The sequence below is a fragment of the Tursiops truncatus genome, chromosome 12 (assembly GCF_011762595.2).
Source record: "Tursiops truncatus isolate mTurTru1 chromosome 12, mTurTru1.mat.Y, whole genome shotgun sequence".
Classification (NCBI taxonomy): domain Eukaryota; kingdom Metazoa; phylum Chordata; class Mammalia; order Artiodactyla; family Delphinidae; genus Tursiops; species Tursiops truncatus.
This window is the reverse complement of record NC_047045.1, coordinates 73137431-73151742: the sequence shown is the minus strand read 5'-3', so window position 1 is coordinate 73151742 and position 14312 is coordinate 73137431. Positions and strand designations below refer to the sequence as shown.

General features: G+C 43.3%; 1 protein-coding gene and 1 long non-coding RNA gene across 7 annotated transcripts in view; one reads left to right on the top strand and one right to left on the bottom strand.

The window, feature by feature from the left end:
* Positions 1-14312, bottom strand: part of UST (uronyl 2-sulfotransferase) — a 378486-nt gene that overhangs the window by 73576 nt on the left and 290598 nt on the right. The window contains exons 8-9 of one of the 6 annotated variants that reach the window (XM_033867826.2): positions 12253-12532; positions 9557-10668 (exon numbers count right to left, since the gene is read on the bottom strand). The exons of 4 other annotated variants lie outside the window; for them this stretch is intronic. In XM_033867826.2, the coding sequence (XP_033723717.1) occupies positions 10569-10668; positions 12253-12532 (380 nt within the window). In that variant the 3' untranslated portion in view covers positions 9557-10568. Of the gene's footprint in view, positions 1-9556; positions 12533-14312 lie in introns of those variants that run through there. One more of the 6 variants, XM_019951913.3, reaches the window with a different exon arrangement.
* LOC141276041 (uncharacterized) overlaps positions 1-14312 on the top strand; it is a 31257-nt gene that overhangs the window by 8222 nt on the left and 8723 nt on the right. The gene's annotated exons all lie outside the window — the stretch shown is intronic.

Below are 14312 nucleotides of genomic sequence, written 5' to 3'. Positions count from 1 at the left end.
TTTTTAATATTTTTAGGCTGTGTTGGGTCTTCGTTTCCGTGCGAGGGCTTTCTCTAGTTGTGGCAAGCGGGGGCCACTCTTCATCGCGGTGCGCGGGCCTCTCACTATGGCGGCCTTTCTTGTAGAGCACAGGCTCCAGATGCGCAGGCTCAGTAGTTGTGGCTCATGGGCCTAGTTGCTCCGCGGCATGTGGGATCTTCCCAGACCAGGGCTCGAACCCGCGTCCCCTGCATTGGCAGGCAGACTCTCAACCACTGCGCCACCAGGGAAGCCCTGTTATTTACTTTTTAATTGTGATTCTTTTTTTTTTTTTAACCTCAGAGATTCTAATACTTTTTTCTTTGTGAGTTTTCCTAATGTGCTTCTGCTTAAAGTCCTTACTCACCCCCCAATCAGAGTCCTCTATGATTTGTGTTCACTTGCACAAAACAACATAAAGCCTGTCAATTCACTGGAGCATAGAGGCATATACGGGGTAATAAAGTAAAATCATTTTAATTTTTTCTTTTCTTTTTTGAAATTGTAGTATAGTTGACTTGCAATGTGGTGTTTGTTTCAGGTGTACAGCAAAGTGGTTCAGTTATACATATATTCTTTTTCAGATTCTTTTCCATTATAGGTTATTACCTATATGATAATATTGAATATAGTGCCCTGTGCTGTACAGTAGGTCTTTATCTGTTTTACATTCAGTAGTGTGTATCTCTTAATCCCAAATTCCCAATTTATCCCTCTCGCCCCTTTCCCCTTTGGTAACCATAAGTTGGTTTTCTATGTCTGTGAGTCTATCTCTGTTTTGTAAGTAAGTTTATTTGTATCATTTTTTTAGATTCCACATATAAGTGATATTGAACAGTATTTTTTATTTGTGCTATTTTAAAAAAAGAAAGAAAAGAGAAGACAAGAAAAGAGGGCATAATAGAAGGGCAAATATCCATAGTCCCTGAGATCCGAGAGTGTTTGCTGCATCTGAGTCTCTGCGTAGAGGCCAGCGACTGGCCTCTGCCCTCGTGGTGCTCCTGGGTTTCAGGCTAGCGTTCTGGCCAGAGTCAGGAAGATAGCTAGAGGCCTGGATTTGCCTAAGACAGCCCCAGTGCAAGTTACAACTAGAACACGTATCTCACCTGACCATCACAGGGATTCAGTGCCTGGAAGTCCAGGGATGAAATGAAGGGGAGTCTTTTGGGGAAGGAGGTAAAGTGTGGGGAGACTGGGAAACCTGATTCCTGACATCTTTTCTTTCTGCCCCCGCCTCCTGCTTCCTCATTCTTACAACCTGCCCCCAAGACTTGGACACTAATATACAAGGAATGGGAAAAGGGGACATTTTTAGATTTCCACTCAACTAAGTTTATGTCTTAATCCAATCACATTGCATTTTTTCTCTTTATTTCCATGAAACTAAAATTTACACTAATAGGTAATATGTAGTAAAGATCAAACCAGGTAAAATATAGGTCTTATTTCAGTAGAATCTCCCCCGTGAAAGGCTTGTGTCTGGATTAAGAGCTTCAAAAAATGCCCCAAATGAGGAGCAGCTGTTTCTATTATGTTAAATCAAACTCTTAGGATAAGAGTTCAAATGTTGCACTCCTATGGACTCCCAGGGGATCCCTGAAGTTATGATGTAGTAAGCATATCTAATGAATGAAGAAAAAAGAATATCGTTTCCTGTATGTTGGCTGTGGAGGCATAATTTAGACAAGAAAGCAACAAACAAAAAATTAGACGTTTCTAGAATCAGTTCAGCTACTCTGTGACTTCATGTAAATCAATTTGCGTCTTTGAGTTTCAGTTTCCTATACATACTCCTATCATATAGCTGTCTACACATAGGGCTGATATAACATATATCAAAGTGGTTTTTTTTGTTTTGTTTTGTTTTGTTTTGTGGTACGCGGGCCTCTCACTACTGTGGCCTCTCCCGTTGCGGAGCACAGGCTCCAGACGCGCAGGCTCAGCGGCCATGGCTCATGGGCCCAGCCGCTCCGCGGCATGTGGGATCTTCCCGGACCGGGGCACGAACCCACGTCCCCTGCATCAGCAGGCGGACTCCCAACCACTGCGCCATCAGGGAAGCCCTATGCAAGTGTTTTTAAACATGATTTGGAACTATGCAAATGTGCGGCACAGTATGTGTGACTGAAATAAATGTTTACCTCTGACTCCTAAACTATCCAGTCAAATAAACTACCTTTTGCATTTTTAATTTATGAATTCTAAAATATTAATTTCAAACTATTTTAATTTTAGCATGCATATATTTGAATGCCAAGTAATATATACAAAACCCTCTTTGGGGATGAATATCAAGACTGGATATTGATCATGGTTTAGCTGATCAATACTAAATACCATTTATGCTTATGGAAGCGTTTTACTTTTTAATCATTTCAGTGACAGGGAGACTGTAGCTGCACAGCTTAATTATTTTCAGCATGAGAATGGTAATAAATGTCTGATTCCTATTTTTCTTTGGATATATGGTTGGCCAGTTTGTTCGAGGCGGGTGCTCATGAAGCTGAAATCAAAGATTTGCTTTTATGTCAATTAGTTTTGCCATGTTCTCCAAATTGGTCTGTAGCAGTCTAAGATGGACACGTTTCTAATCCATATCTTTGCTAGAAAAATTAAACAGGTCCCCTTATTGATGGTGAATCAGTGCTCTGGTACCTGTATATGCTTACTTGGAAGTCAAATAATGATTAGCGTAAAAGAAAAGGAATTGCAGGACCTGGAAAGAAAAGACTTGTGTTAAGAAAAAAAAAATCAGAAGAATTGTGTGTATTTTGGGTAGAGTAAATTAGAAGTGGGCTTCCCAACCTTTTTCTCCACGTCATGGCACACCTAGAAATGGTTAGATTTGTACAGCACTCTGGTGCTGACTAGAGGGAATTTGGGACCCAGTCCCAGGTGCTTGTGGCCACACAGAGGGCTGGGGGGATCCATGTAATGTCCACTAGGAACCCTGCCACTGAGGACAATGAAATAGAGGAAGGGGTGAGCAAGCACATTGATCTCAACACAGCCACACATCTCCAGATGGACTCCTCTACCCACTAAGTCAGCTCTTTCACCCCACCATCTCATTTCTATGACTTACATCTCTACCCAAGCTGGAAATATTTGAATTAATGCTGTATTTTCCCTTAGCTCCTTGTGGTGTATTCAACTCAGCAAATATTTACTGAGCACTTCTATGCAAGGCACTGTTTTCCACTGATTGAAATCAGTCAACTTAAAGTTCTGGCTTCTGTCCTTCCTCTCCAGTCTCATGGCCAACACCGATGAGCCCATCCCCCATGCACACATGGGATGACTAAACCAGAGTTTCGCCTTGTATTTCTTCCCCCATTATATAGTCAGAGGCAGAATTCCATTCAGAAGTTCCCCATTTCCTGCACGCCACCCATTGGTCAAATCTACCAGAGAGGCAGCAGGCAGTGAGGCCAGGTGACACAATTCACAGGGATCAGCATCTCAGGAGATGGAGTCTGTGAAGAAGGGTAGTGAATGGAAGGGGATGAGGACAAAGGGAGAACAATCAGCTCATCTGTTAATTAATTTAGAAATAGAAAAATGGTTTTCTCATGTTGCTTTCCTCTTCTGAAATGCCCAAGGGAGCTTCTCGTTGCCCTTAGAGTGAAGTACAAATTTCTTCCAAAGTCCTTGGCAGTCAGCCTCCGTCGTATCTTGCCTTTTTGGACATGCATCCTGGCCCTGCTACTTACTGTGCTACCAGGAGCTTATTATTTAACTTCATGGGACCTTTATTTCCTATTATACACACAGGGTACAAGACCCTTCTTGCAGATCTGCTATAAAGGTAGAGTGATCTTTGTGCTTTAGATCTGCCCTGCTATTTTCTGCAAATTCCACTGTCCCTGGGGGTGTAGCACAAATCCCATATGAAACCTTTTTATTCAGGTCTTCACTGATCGTTCACCTTCTCCACATTGAGCCCGTCTGTGTGCCAGTGAGTTTTTGTATATTAAAATAATTTGAATTGAGAATTATCTGAATTTTATAGTTTGGGCTGCCTTGATGACAGGGCAATATGGCATTCTTGACTTCTTCTGACATCCATGTTTGTTTCATTGTACTACTTTCTTTTTTCTTTCTTTCTTTCTTTTTTTTTTTTTTTTGCGGTACACGGGCCTCTCACTGTTGTGGCCTCTCCCGTTGCGGAGCAACAGGCTCCGGCCGCACAGGCTCAGCGGCCATGGCTCACGGGCCCACCCGCTCCGCGGCATGTGGGATCTTCCCGGACCGGGGCACGAACCAGCGTCCCCTGCATTGGCAGGCGGACTCTCAACCACTGCGTCACCAGGGAAGCCCCGTTGTACTACTTTCTATTTACCTTTTTAGCTGCAATGGCGGGCAATGGCGGGATTGCTTGAGGGTTATGACGATCATCGAGTCATCACATGAGTCACCTCTTGTGACTCATCAAATCAGAGTTTCAATCATGTTGTAATTATACAACACACTCAGGAGAGATTGATAAAGACTGACTTTAAAAATACTATAGTGATTTTAGAACAAGAGCAACAAAACTAAAGTAGGTTACAGAGCCTGGGAGAAATAATAACCTATTGCTGGGTTGACAGTGTGTATGTCGTGTCTTAAATACCTTAACCATGACTTGCCTCGCCCATACTACCCTAAAGCATTGAAGGAAAATAAGCAGGTATGGGAGAAAAATTAGGTTGGGAAAGACCTTGGCATTTCTTGAGTAAATTGTTATGGATACGGCTCCCCCTAGTGTGCTGAACAACACAGGTGCCCCAGCGTGCAAAAGCTGAGCTCAAGTTCAGGAGCTGAGAGTCCTTATCTCCAAACACCAACCTTATCTGAACGACTTGAGATCTCTCTTTTGCCACTGGTTCCTTCCTACTGTATAACCAACCACAGACCAGGGAAGATAGGGTGCAGATGTCTGTTACCCAATTTGATTTGAGCACCATTGTCATGGAAGGACTGAATGGATTTCAGGTACCCAAATCATATTAAAAAGCATAAAAAGTTTTATTTTAAAAAGACTTTCTCATGAGGGAGGGAACTGAAATTAGGGCGAATAAGCAAAATTAGAATATGATTCCTTGTTAATTATTTTACTAAACATGTTATTGGCCTTCATCTTCTATTTGTCAAAATGTTAATCATTGGTAGATATATTTTCCTCAGGCAGGATACATGGACCATTGGAAGACCAAAACATGAACCACAGCAGAGGGAAAGAAACTCTTCCAATGAGGAGGAAATGACTTACATTAAAACAATGCTTCTCAAAGCATAATCTCCAGAACACTAGTTCCACAGGCTATTAATGGGTCTTAGTTCTGAGAAATGTAGGGTTTGACAAAATAAACTGAGTTTTTTAACTGCAATATTCCTCCAGGCCCTTAGCATGCCCTTAAAATACCGCTGTACTGTATGACACTAGTCTTTGAACTTCGGCATTTCCCAGGTAAACACAAGGGTTTTCTCCACGCCTATCTCACACACCTGGTTCGTGAATTATCCTTTGGGAACATGCACTGGATTAGAATTTCATTAACTTTCAATCAAAGATGGAGAACACATAGGAGAGTGTGCCAAGGAAAGGAGGAAAGAAAGCAGTACGTTTGATACAAGCAGCAAATAGGGTGGCTGTAAGGACGTTTGCGGTTAGTGTCGTAGCTCTCCTTTGCATGTGAAGCATTAGTAACCAACGTATTAAAGTCTCAAACCATGGCCGTCCTATAGTGGAAGGAAGGCCCTCAGAAGGATGGGCCATGCTGAACACATCAGCAGCCCACAAAATCATTACCAGATTTCTCCCACATCATAGCACTGATGCCACTTCTGAGAATGAGAAATAAGGTTCCAAAAAGTACAGCACCCGTCCTGTCAGGTTTTCAACTTTTATTGAAATTTTCCTTGTGCACAGCCTGTGCTAATTCGCAAGGATGGTCTAAGCTCCTTATTAATAGGATCACAGACACAGGGTCCTTCAAAGGACTTAGAGGAAGGCTGTATTTAGTACAAGCTGTGAGTTAAAGAGGAATCCTATAACTCACAGCTAGATAAACTCCCGAAGGGAGTGTTGAGAAAAATGGAAATCCACAGAGTCGTTTGTCTTGGATAATAACACTGACTCACATCCAGTAGAATGAGCCTCTTCCTATCAGCTCCGTTGACATTTCGGAAGTGCTGCTTTTCGACTCACTGGTACACTGGGCAACTGCACTGGAAGACGTGAGGGACTGGGGGCATCAACGGATCTGGACTTATGTGTAATTCTATTCTCTTTTGCTGGGGACGCAGCCTCAGAAGGACCGTGGTTCTTAGTCTCTTAGCATATGGGGGTAGAGGGTGGGACAAGGTTCAGCCCAGAAGCAGCTCTTCGTTGTCAAGGGACGTCCTATGTTCTTCCTAACGCTTTCCAGCTGGGTTGACTTCAGGCGTGGGGAGGTCAAGTGATTTACTCAAATGCCCAGTGAAACAGACCATCTGAGACTCGGACCTGGGGACTCTGCTGCTTGCCCCAGTCAGTCAACGCTCTGCTTCCTGCTTTTCGCCTCTTCTCCGAGTTGCACCAAGCAGTCAGTGTGCTGCGTCTGGCGCAGCCTGTCCTCCCGGCTGTCCCTGCTCAGGACTGGAATGAGGCGTGTTACAGGTCAAGTCTGAATGTTCTGGCAGTGCAGCGTAAGGCAGATTGCTCCATGCCTGCCCAAAGCATACAGTGTCTGGCAAAAGCCAGATTGAAGATAGCTACACCCACACGCCAAGATTCCAAAAGGAAAAACTTAGCTCACAGTTTTCCTTTGCGTGGTGATTTTTCTTCCCTTCCTTTTTTTTTCTTTTTCTTTCTTTCTTTCTTGCTTTCTTTTTTTAAAAAAGGGAATCCCCATGTTTACAAGTTGAAATCCAAAATGCACGAGTGGCCAGTTCACAATTCTGTGACCCATGAACATCTGTGGGCCTGGGTGTTCCCCGGGAATCAGCAGTGCCCGAGCTGTGAGCCAAGCCTGCCCTAGGCAGAAAGGAATTCTCAAGTGAGTGGAACAGTCGGTGAGCAAGGAGGCCTGCGAGTGATCAGGGCCTGGTTAGCCTCTAGTTCTGGTTTTCCAAGGGCATGTCTGCACTCACCTTCAACTAGTTTTATGAGCTGCGTTTGACTTTATTTTTTGAGATGGGTCCATCTGAAACACCTTACAGGAAGTAGGACGTGACTTTTCATCTTGCCTCTAAGAAAAATGAAACTCTATAATTTGAGATCGGTGAACGTGGTTCAAGTCGGTTTATCCAAAAACAAGAACCTCTGAGTAGAGAGAAAAATCTAGAATATCTGACACCGGCTTCTGAGGATGTAAGTGCTTGAAAACCAATAGGGCCTCCCTCTGCGGGAGAGGGTCCTACACCCCCAGCTCCTAGGAGAGCTGCAGAGGGCAGCTTGCTGTGCTCCCTTCAGGTGGCAGGTGGTACTGGGAGCGGCTAAATGTGCCTTATCATTTCCACTCCAGATTCTAGGTCGGTAGGTGGACGCTGGCTCCATCACTATTTTACGGTTTTAATTTGGTAGATACTCAAACGTTAATTAAACTCTGAATGGAAAAAGCCCCTGATGTATTTGCATCTCCCATCTGGACCTTGGTTTCCTCATCTGTAAAATGAGGGAAAGGACCAGGTGACTGCTGAGCCCCGTTGCAGCCCTAGTGGTCTGTGATTTTAGGTTTGCTTTTCTCCTAGTTGGAGTTTACTTCATCTGCTCTAACTTTTCTGCTGTCATCTGGGTGTTACAGGCTGATTCGTGTCCCCATGAAATTCATATATTGATGCCCTAACCCACAGTACCTCAGAATGTGATTATATTTGGAGGTAGAGTTTTTACAGAGGTGATCAAATTAAAATGAGGTCTTCAGAGTGGGCCTTAATCCAGGATGACTGGGATCCTTATAAAAAGAGGAAATTTGGATACAGACATGAACACACATGGAGTGAAGACCACGTGAAGACACAGGGAGAAGACGGCCGTGTGCAAGCCAAGGAGAGAGGCCTCAGAAGAAACCAACCCTGCTGACACCTTGAGCTCAGACTTCCAGCCTCCAGAATTGTGAGAAAATAAATTTCTGTTGTTTAAGCCACTCTGTCTGTGGGACTCCGTTATGACAGCTCTAGCAAACGAATACACTGGGTTACACCACAATGAGTTTTCTGAGCTGTGAAAGAAGTTCCATGTGTTTTTCTTAACAGACTCAATACTGGTAGCCTAAAATAGACTTTTCTTTGGCAGGGTATTCAAAATATTCAAAAAATCGATTTCTTTGTCATCAGGTGGAAGTAAATTATTTTAGTAAAATAAATCCTCTTTATTTTTATTTGAAGGGAGTTTCACAGTTTTGACGCACAGAATTGTCTTCCTGAATGGCTGTGGAGCATCATTTTGCCTTTTAAGAAAGGCTGCCGGGGCTTCCCTGGTGGCGCAGTGGTTGAGAGTCCGCCTGCCGATGCAGGGGACACGGGTTTGTGCCCCGGTCCAGGAGGATCCCACATGCCGCGGAGCGGCTGGGCCCGTGAGCCATGGCCACTGGGCCGGCGCGTCCGGAGCCTGTGCTCTGCAACGGGAGAGGCCACAACAGTGAGAGGCCCGCGTACCGCAAAAAAAAAAAAAAAAAAAAAAGAAAGACTGCCATTACCTATAAAATTCATTTGAGGCCAAAGAGCTCATTGGATAAGCCCGCAGGTAACAGCACATTTATAACGAACTTCAGAACACACAAGCAGCTCCAGAGGGGGCAGAGTCCTGGTTTTGTGTAGTACTTTTGCCTTTAAAGTTCACTCAGAGTCAAACATCTTGTGACTGGGTTACAGACAAATAACTGATAAAGAAAGGTAACCACTTATCACTTTGCTGTTTAAGACGCTCAGATTCTTACTTGAAGTTAAGTTAAGCAAACTGGATTTTTCTTTCATCTAGTACCAAGATTCTGGTTCTTTTCTTTTACAAAATAGTCACATGGAGTTGGACTGGAGTGTCCAGTATTTAGAAAGCTCGGGGATTCCCTCTCTCTCTGTGTGAGTTCCATGTGATGCAGCAGTGAGACTTCTCAGGAAGAGCATTTCTGGATTAGGGCCTGCTCACTTGGGAGGTTAGAATCACCCACCTTTGGAGGCTCTGCATGTCTGAGAAGGAGATCAGAGTACTCGCCGAGCGACGTGGGATGGCATAGCCTTATTTTCCCACGTGACTGCAGGTGGGCAGCGTAGATACCCCACTATCATGGCTGGGGATTCCGACGAAGCACCCTGACACCCAACCAACCAGTGCACATAGCGACGAAGCCAGCAGGTGTTTAGTGTCATCTAATTATAAGAGTTTCTAGATTGTTAAAAATACATCTTTCCCCAAATCACATCTTAAGGAAGAAGCTTGGCCTACTAAGAAGGCTGAGGGGGCAGTGAGGATCTGCAGGCACCTTTATTTCCAGCTATCGACAGAACGGAAAAAATTTCAACTTATTTATATTCATTTATTTATACGGGTAACGAATAAGTTAAGGAACACTTCATCTCAAACACAGATTGCTTTTATTTTAGCTAAGCTAATGTTTCAGTTCCATATATATTTTTGAATTTCCATCAATGTCAAACACCATGTTTTCTTCTTAAAAAAAAAAACAAAACAATTTACAAGCACTTTTACGGCACTCAAGGAAAGTAGGCTGAAGGTTCATAATAATAATTTTCCTTTTAAAAAACATCCATCAGACCAAAATAAAATCATTTTAATTAACTCCTTCCTGAGTAACTAAAACCTTGGAATGTGCTGAAAGCTTATAATAAATAAGGCAGTCAAAGATCTACCAGCTTAAAATGTATTTTTTAAATTAAACTATGTAAAATGTACAATATATTTCATGAAATACAAACTGTGTTGGGCTCAGGGCCAAAGAAATGTTGTCGTGTGTGCCAGACAAACTGATGAAGTGCCTCGACTTTTAGGGCCTAGAGGCTGTTTGTTGGGGCAAAATTACATTAAGGCCCTGTAAGTAAATCAGCCAGCCTCGTTCGCCGTGACGCTATAATGATCACTGCTGACAATAAATGCCTTTGAACACACAGGCAGAAGTGCCCATGTGAACTTGCACTGAGAGGATGCATTTTTTAAAATGACGAATTGTCCTGATGTGCTGACAACAGCAGAGAACACTTAGCAGACCTTATTTTCAGATAATGAGATTGCACAGTGTGTAAACTAACGATCATTCTTTATATGCGATTTCAAAGGAATGGACTCACAAGGTACCAGGCAGCAGCTCTTGCTCTGTTGTTAGTATGATAGCTCTTCTCCGGGTTGATTTTTAAAGTAAGCCTAATGGTAGGGCCCTGGTCTCTCTAAACAGGACAAAGGATATTTCCTCTTCTAAGAACATTTCCCTTCATCACTTCCCTGCCCCAGTTCTCTGAGGCAGAAAGGAGGCCCACAAGTGGCCAAATGCTGGACTCTGTGCCTCTGTGGTCCCAGCCTTCACTGGACTCCTGCGGGGTGAAGCCTTCTCAATACATCTCATAATAAAGTAGCTTTAGTGCACACTTGACAGGTTCCAAATGACTTGCTTTATATCTTGGCTACCGTCCAATTTTAGTGAACGAAGAAAAAATTCTAGAGAGACTTGTTGGTTTCTGAAAAGCAGAAAATGTGTAGCTTGTGTAAAGTCAGAGTCTTAGTTACTGTTAAGTATTCCCAACTCACACTTTGCTAGTGCTCTTGAAGGGCTGGCTCTAGGGGAAAAAACATGAAGGAGACAAAATCTGTCCCAAGTACCTTGCCTGTCACCAGCACCTGCACCCCTGCTTCTCAGCTGGCTATATATTATCCACCCAAGAGTATATGTATTTTCGGGGCGGGGCTGGTCAAAGATGAAAACATCTCAAATCCAAAGAAATAGATTTCTAATGACTGAACCAAGGCATCATGGAGATGGGCAGGTGATGGGAATGGGATGGGGAAGAGATATTGTGGAGGAATGGAACTGCCCAACTTCTACTCAGATCACTTTGGGGGCAGACAACTACTCATAATTCTAGCCAAGCAGTCGCTTACCCAGAAGCTCCTGCTTCTCTTCCCGATGTCCTAGTAAGGGTTCTCAGCAGGGAGCTGCTTCCCTAATAAGTGGAACTGTATTTCGACTGCTGCCTGCACAGAACTCGGTATCCCTTTCTGACCCCCCAAAACACCAAAAACAAGTACCTCTTAAGGGATTAGAAGGTAAAAGATACCAGCTACTTTGGGACACAGCTGGCCAGGGGTGTGCCTGATAGATCATGCATCATCTGTGGTCAGACTTGGAACTTACGCCACAGGAGTCAAATGTCAGAGCGAAATTGGTTCCTGGGTTTCCAGTTAGTTAAAGCAATGCTGGTAAGAGACATGCTTCATATAGGGTGCAAAGGACACAGCCATGCCATTTTCCTAGGCCACATGTCCTCCAGAGTTGATCTGTCTTGCCTGTGCTCTTCTCTACACAGCCAACAAACTCTTTTCCTGGCTATGCTACTTTGAAATCTGTCAGAATGGTGCTCGGAAATGAAATGTCTCAATGGAGTTTGCTGTGCGCTTTGACCTTGAGAGGTACTCAAGGCTCTGGACTGGGGAAGGGTGTGGCACAAGCCTACTTGCTCTTTCAGAGATAATAAGCGTGCTGCTCTTGGTGAAAGTGTCCCCTGAGATGGACCAGAGGCAGAATTCTACCCATGTGGGCAGAAACCACTTACCCAGGGACATCCTTCCTTCTGATGTCCTTATCTGTCTGACCATCTCCTCTTAGATCCTTCTAGAGTAGATTCCCTGGTCTCTGAACTGGTTTTGTGTTTCTACTGAAGTATACACGTCTGGATGTTTCCTACCACTGAGGTAATATTTTTATAGGTCATCTTACAAATGATAAGTTACTGGGCTATAGGCGCTATTTCTCCGCGTTCTCTTGTTTATGCTGGGGGAAGAAAAGCTATTTTATGACGAGATGCCTTGTGATGGAGCCATGTAGTGTACCTCAGAAGGACCCAAGGAGCCAGAAGAACACAGAATAAAATCAAACAAAACCCGCAAAACCGGGCATCTCCCAATGACCCCAACCTGTGGGAACGTTTTGTTCTTTTTAATGCTGCCGAGCATTAATTTCGTCCCTTAAGGATTTTTCTTCCCCAACAAAAAACTTTCTGGAAAGGGAGATTAAGCCATTGGAGGCAACACAGAGCTGGCATCACCTCTTATAAATATCTTCGAGCCACTTCTCATCGTCCTGTTCCTCGTCATCAATCGGCTCCTCTGTTTCCAGTGGGGTCGGAAGGAAGAAGTGGGGTCTCAGCACGGGGTGGCTGACCCGGGACTTCAGTCCGAACTTGCGCTTCAGCAGGTGGAACTGCTCCTTGACGTAGTGGTAGAACTCGTACTCGTATCGCATTCGCTGGTAGAGAATCTGCACAGCCTCAGGAGAGGGGACGGTCTTCTTCACGGTCACAGTCATGTTTCCAAGTTTCCTATGCTCTGCAAAAGAAGCAGGGTTGCACGTGAGCCATTGTCTGCAATGCTGCAGCTTAAAGGGGATGATGGTGCGGTCCTGTGTTACCTGCATAATACTGGCAGCACCTAAGGAAAGAAACTAAACATTCAAGGAATAGAAGGGGTAAACGGCTTCCCAACAACATTGGGAAAGATTTCACCGTATTCCACGTGTTAATATCAACACCAGTTGACTAAAACTAGCTAACATCCCTTTCGTGGGATGTGAATAATGAGATTTGACCACAATTCAATGGTAACTATAAGTTATACTTCTTTTTTTAAACCCCACATTTGTTTATTCATTTATTTTTGGCTGTGTTGGGTCTTCGTTTCTGTGCGAGGGCTTTCTCTAGTTGCGGCAAGTGGGGGCCACTCTTCGTCGCGGTGCGCGGCCCTCTCACTATCGCGGCCTCTCTTGTTGCAGAGCACAGGCTCCAGAAGCGCAGGCTCAGTAGTTGTGGCTCACGGGCCTAGTTGCTCCGCGGCATGTGGGGTCTTCCCAGACCAGGGCTCGAACCCGTGTCCCCTGCATTAGCAGGCAGATTCTCAACCACCACGCCACCAGGGAAGCCCCTATACATTCTTTTGGGCAGCAAAATCTACCTGCTTTTCATTTTTATTTCCTGTTACTTTCAGAAGGAAGCACAGAAAAAAGCTGTCTCGCCACTTGCTAATCATCTTGGTTTTTTTATTTTAAAATATCGACATCTATTAGTTAAAGTTTAATTTGATACAAACGACATTGCATTTCACTATTTCAGCAAAGTGTCTGCTGAGAAAAGTAAAGGAAGGAATGTTAGATTCCCTAAATACAATTTTAACTGTTGTCAATTTTGAATGGTTATTTTTTTATTGTGGTAAAATATATAACTGAAATTTGTTTAATATTAAAACTTAATAACATAAAATGCTATTTATATGTTATATATATATTTATATGACAAAATTTTAAACATTTTGAAGTGTACGTTTTGGTGGAATTAATTACATTCATAATGCTGTGCAACTGTCACCACTATTTTCAAAATTCTTTCATCACTCCAAACAGGACCCCTGTAGCCATTAACCAATAGCTCCCTTATACCTCTCCTCTTCCCACCCTTCCCCAGGTAACCTCTAATCTACTTTCTGTCTATAAATCTGTCTATTCTAGGTACCTCATATAAGTGGCATCACACAATACTTGCCCTTTTGTGTCTGGCTTTTTTCCACTTACATAATGTTTTCAAGGTTCATCTATTTTGTAACATGTATCAGTACTTCATTAGCTTTTATGGCTGAATAATATTCCATTACATGAAAGTACCATAATTTTGTTTATCCATATATCCATTGATGGACATTTGGGTTTCTCTACCTTTTGGCTATCGTGAAGAGTGCTGCTATGAACATTTCTGTAAAAGTCTTCATTTGAGTCCCTGTTTTCAATTTTTTCTGGGATTCTACCTAGAAGTGGAGTTGCTGGTTCATACGGTAGTTCTATGTTTAACTTTTTGAGGAACCACCAAACTATCTTCCTCAGTGGCTGAACCACTAAATATTCCTAGCAGCAATGCCTGAAGGTCCCAATTTCTCCAAATCCTCTTCTACAATTGTTATTTTCCATTTTCAAAAAATTGTAGCTATCCCAGTAAGTGTGAACTGGTATCTCATTGTGGTCTTGATTTTCATTTCAGCATCTTTTTCATGTGTTTGTTGGTCATTTGTATATACCCTTTTTTGATGAATGTCCATTCAAGTCCTTTGCCTGTTTTGAATTGGA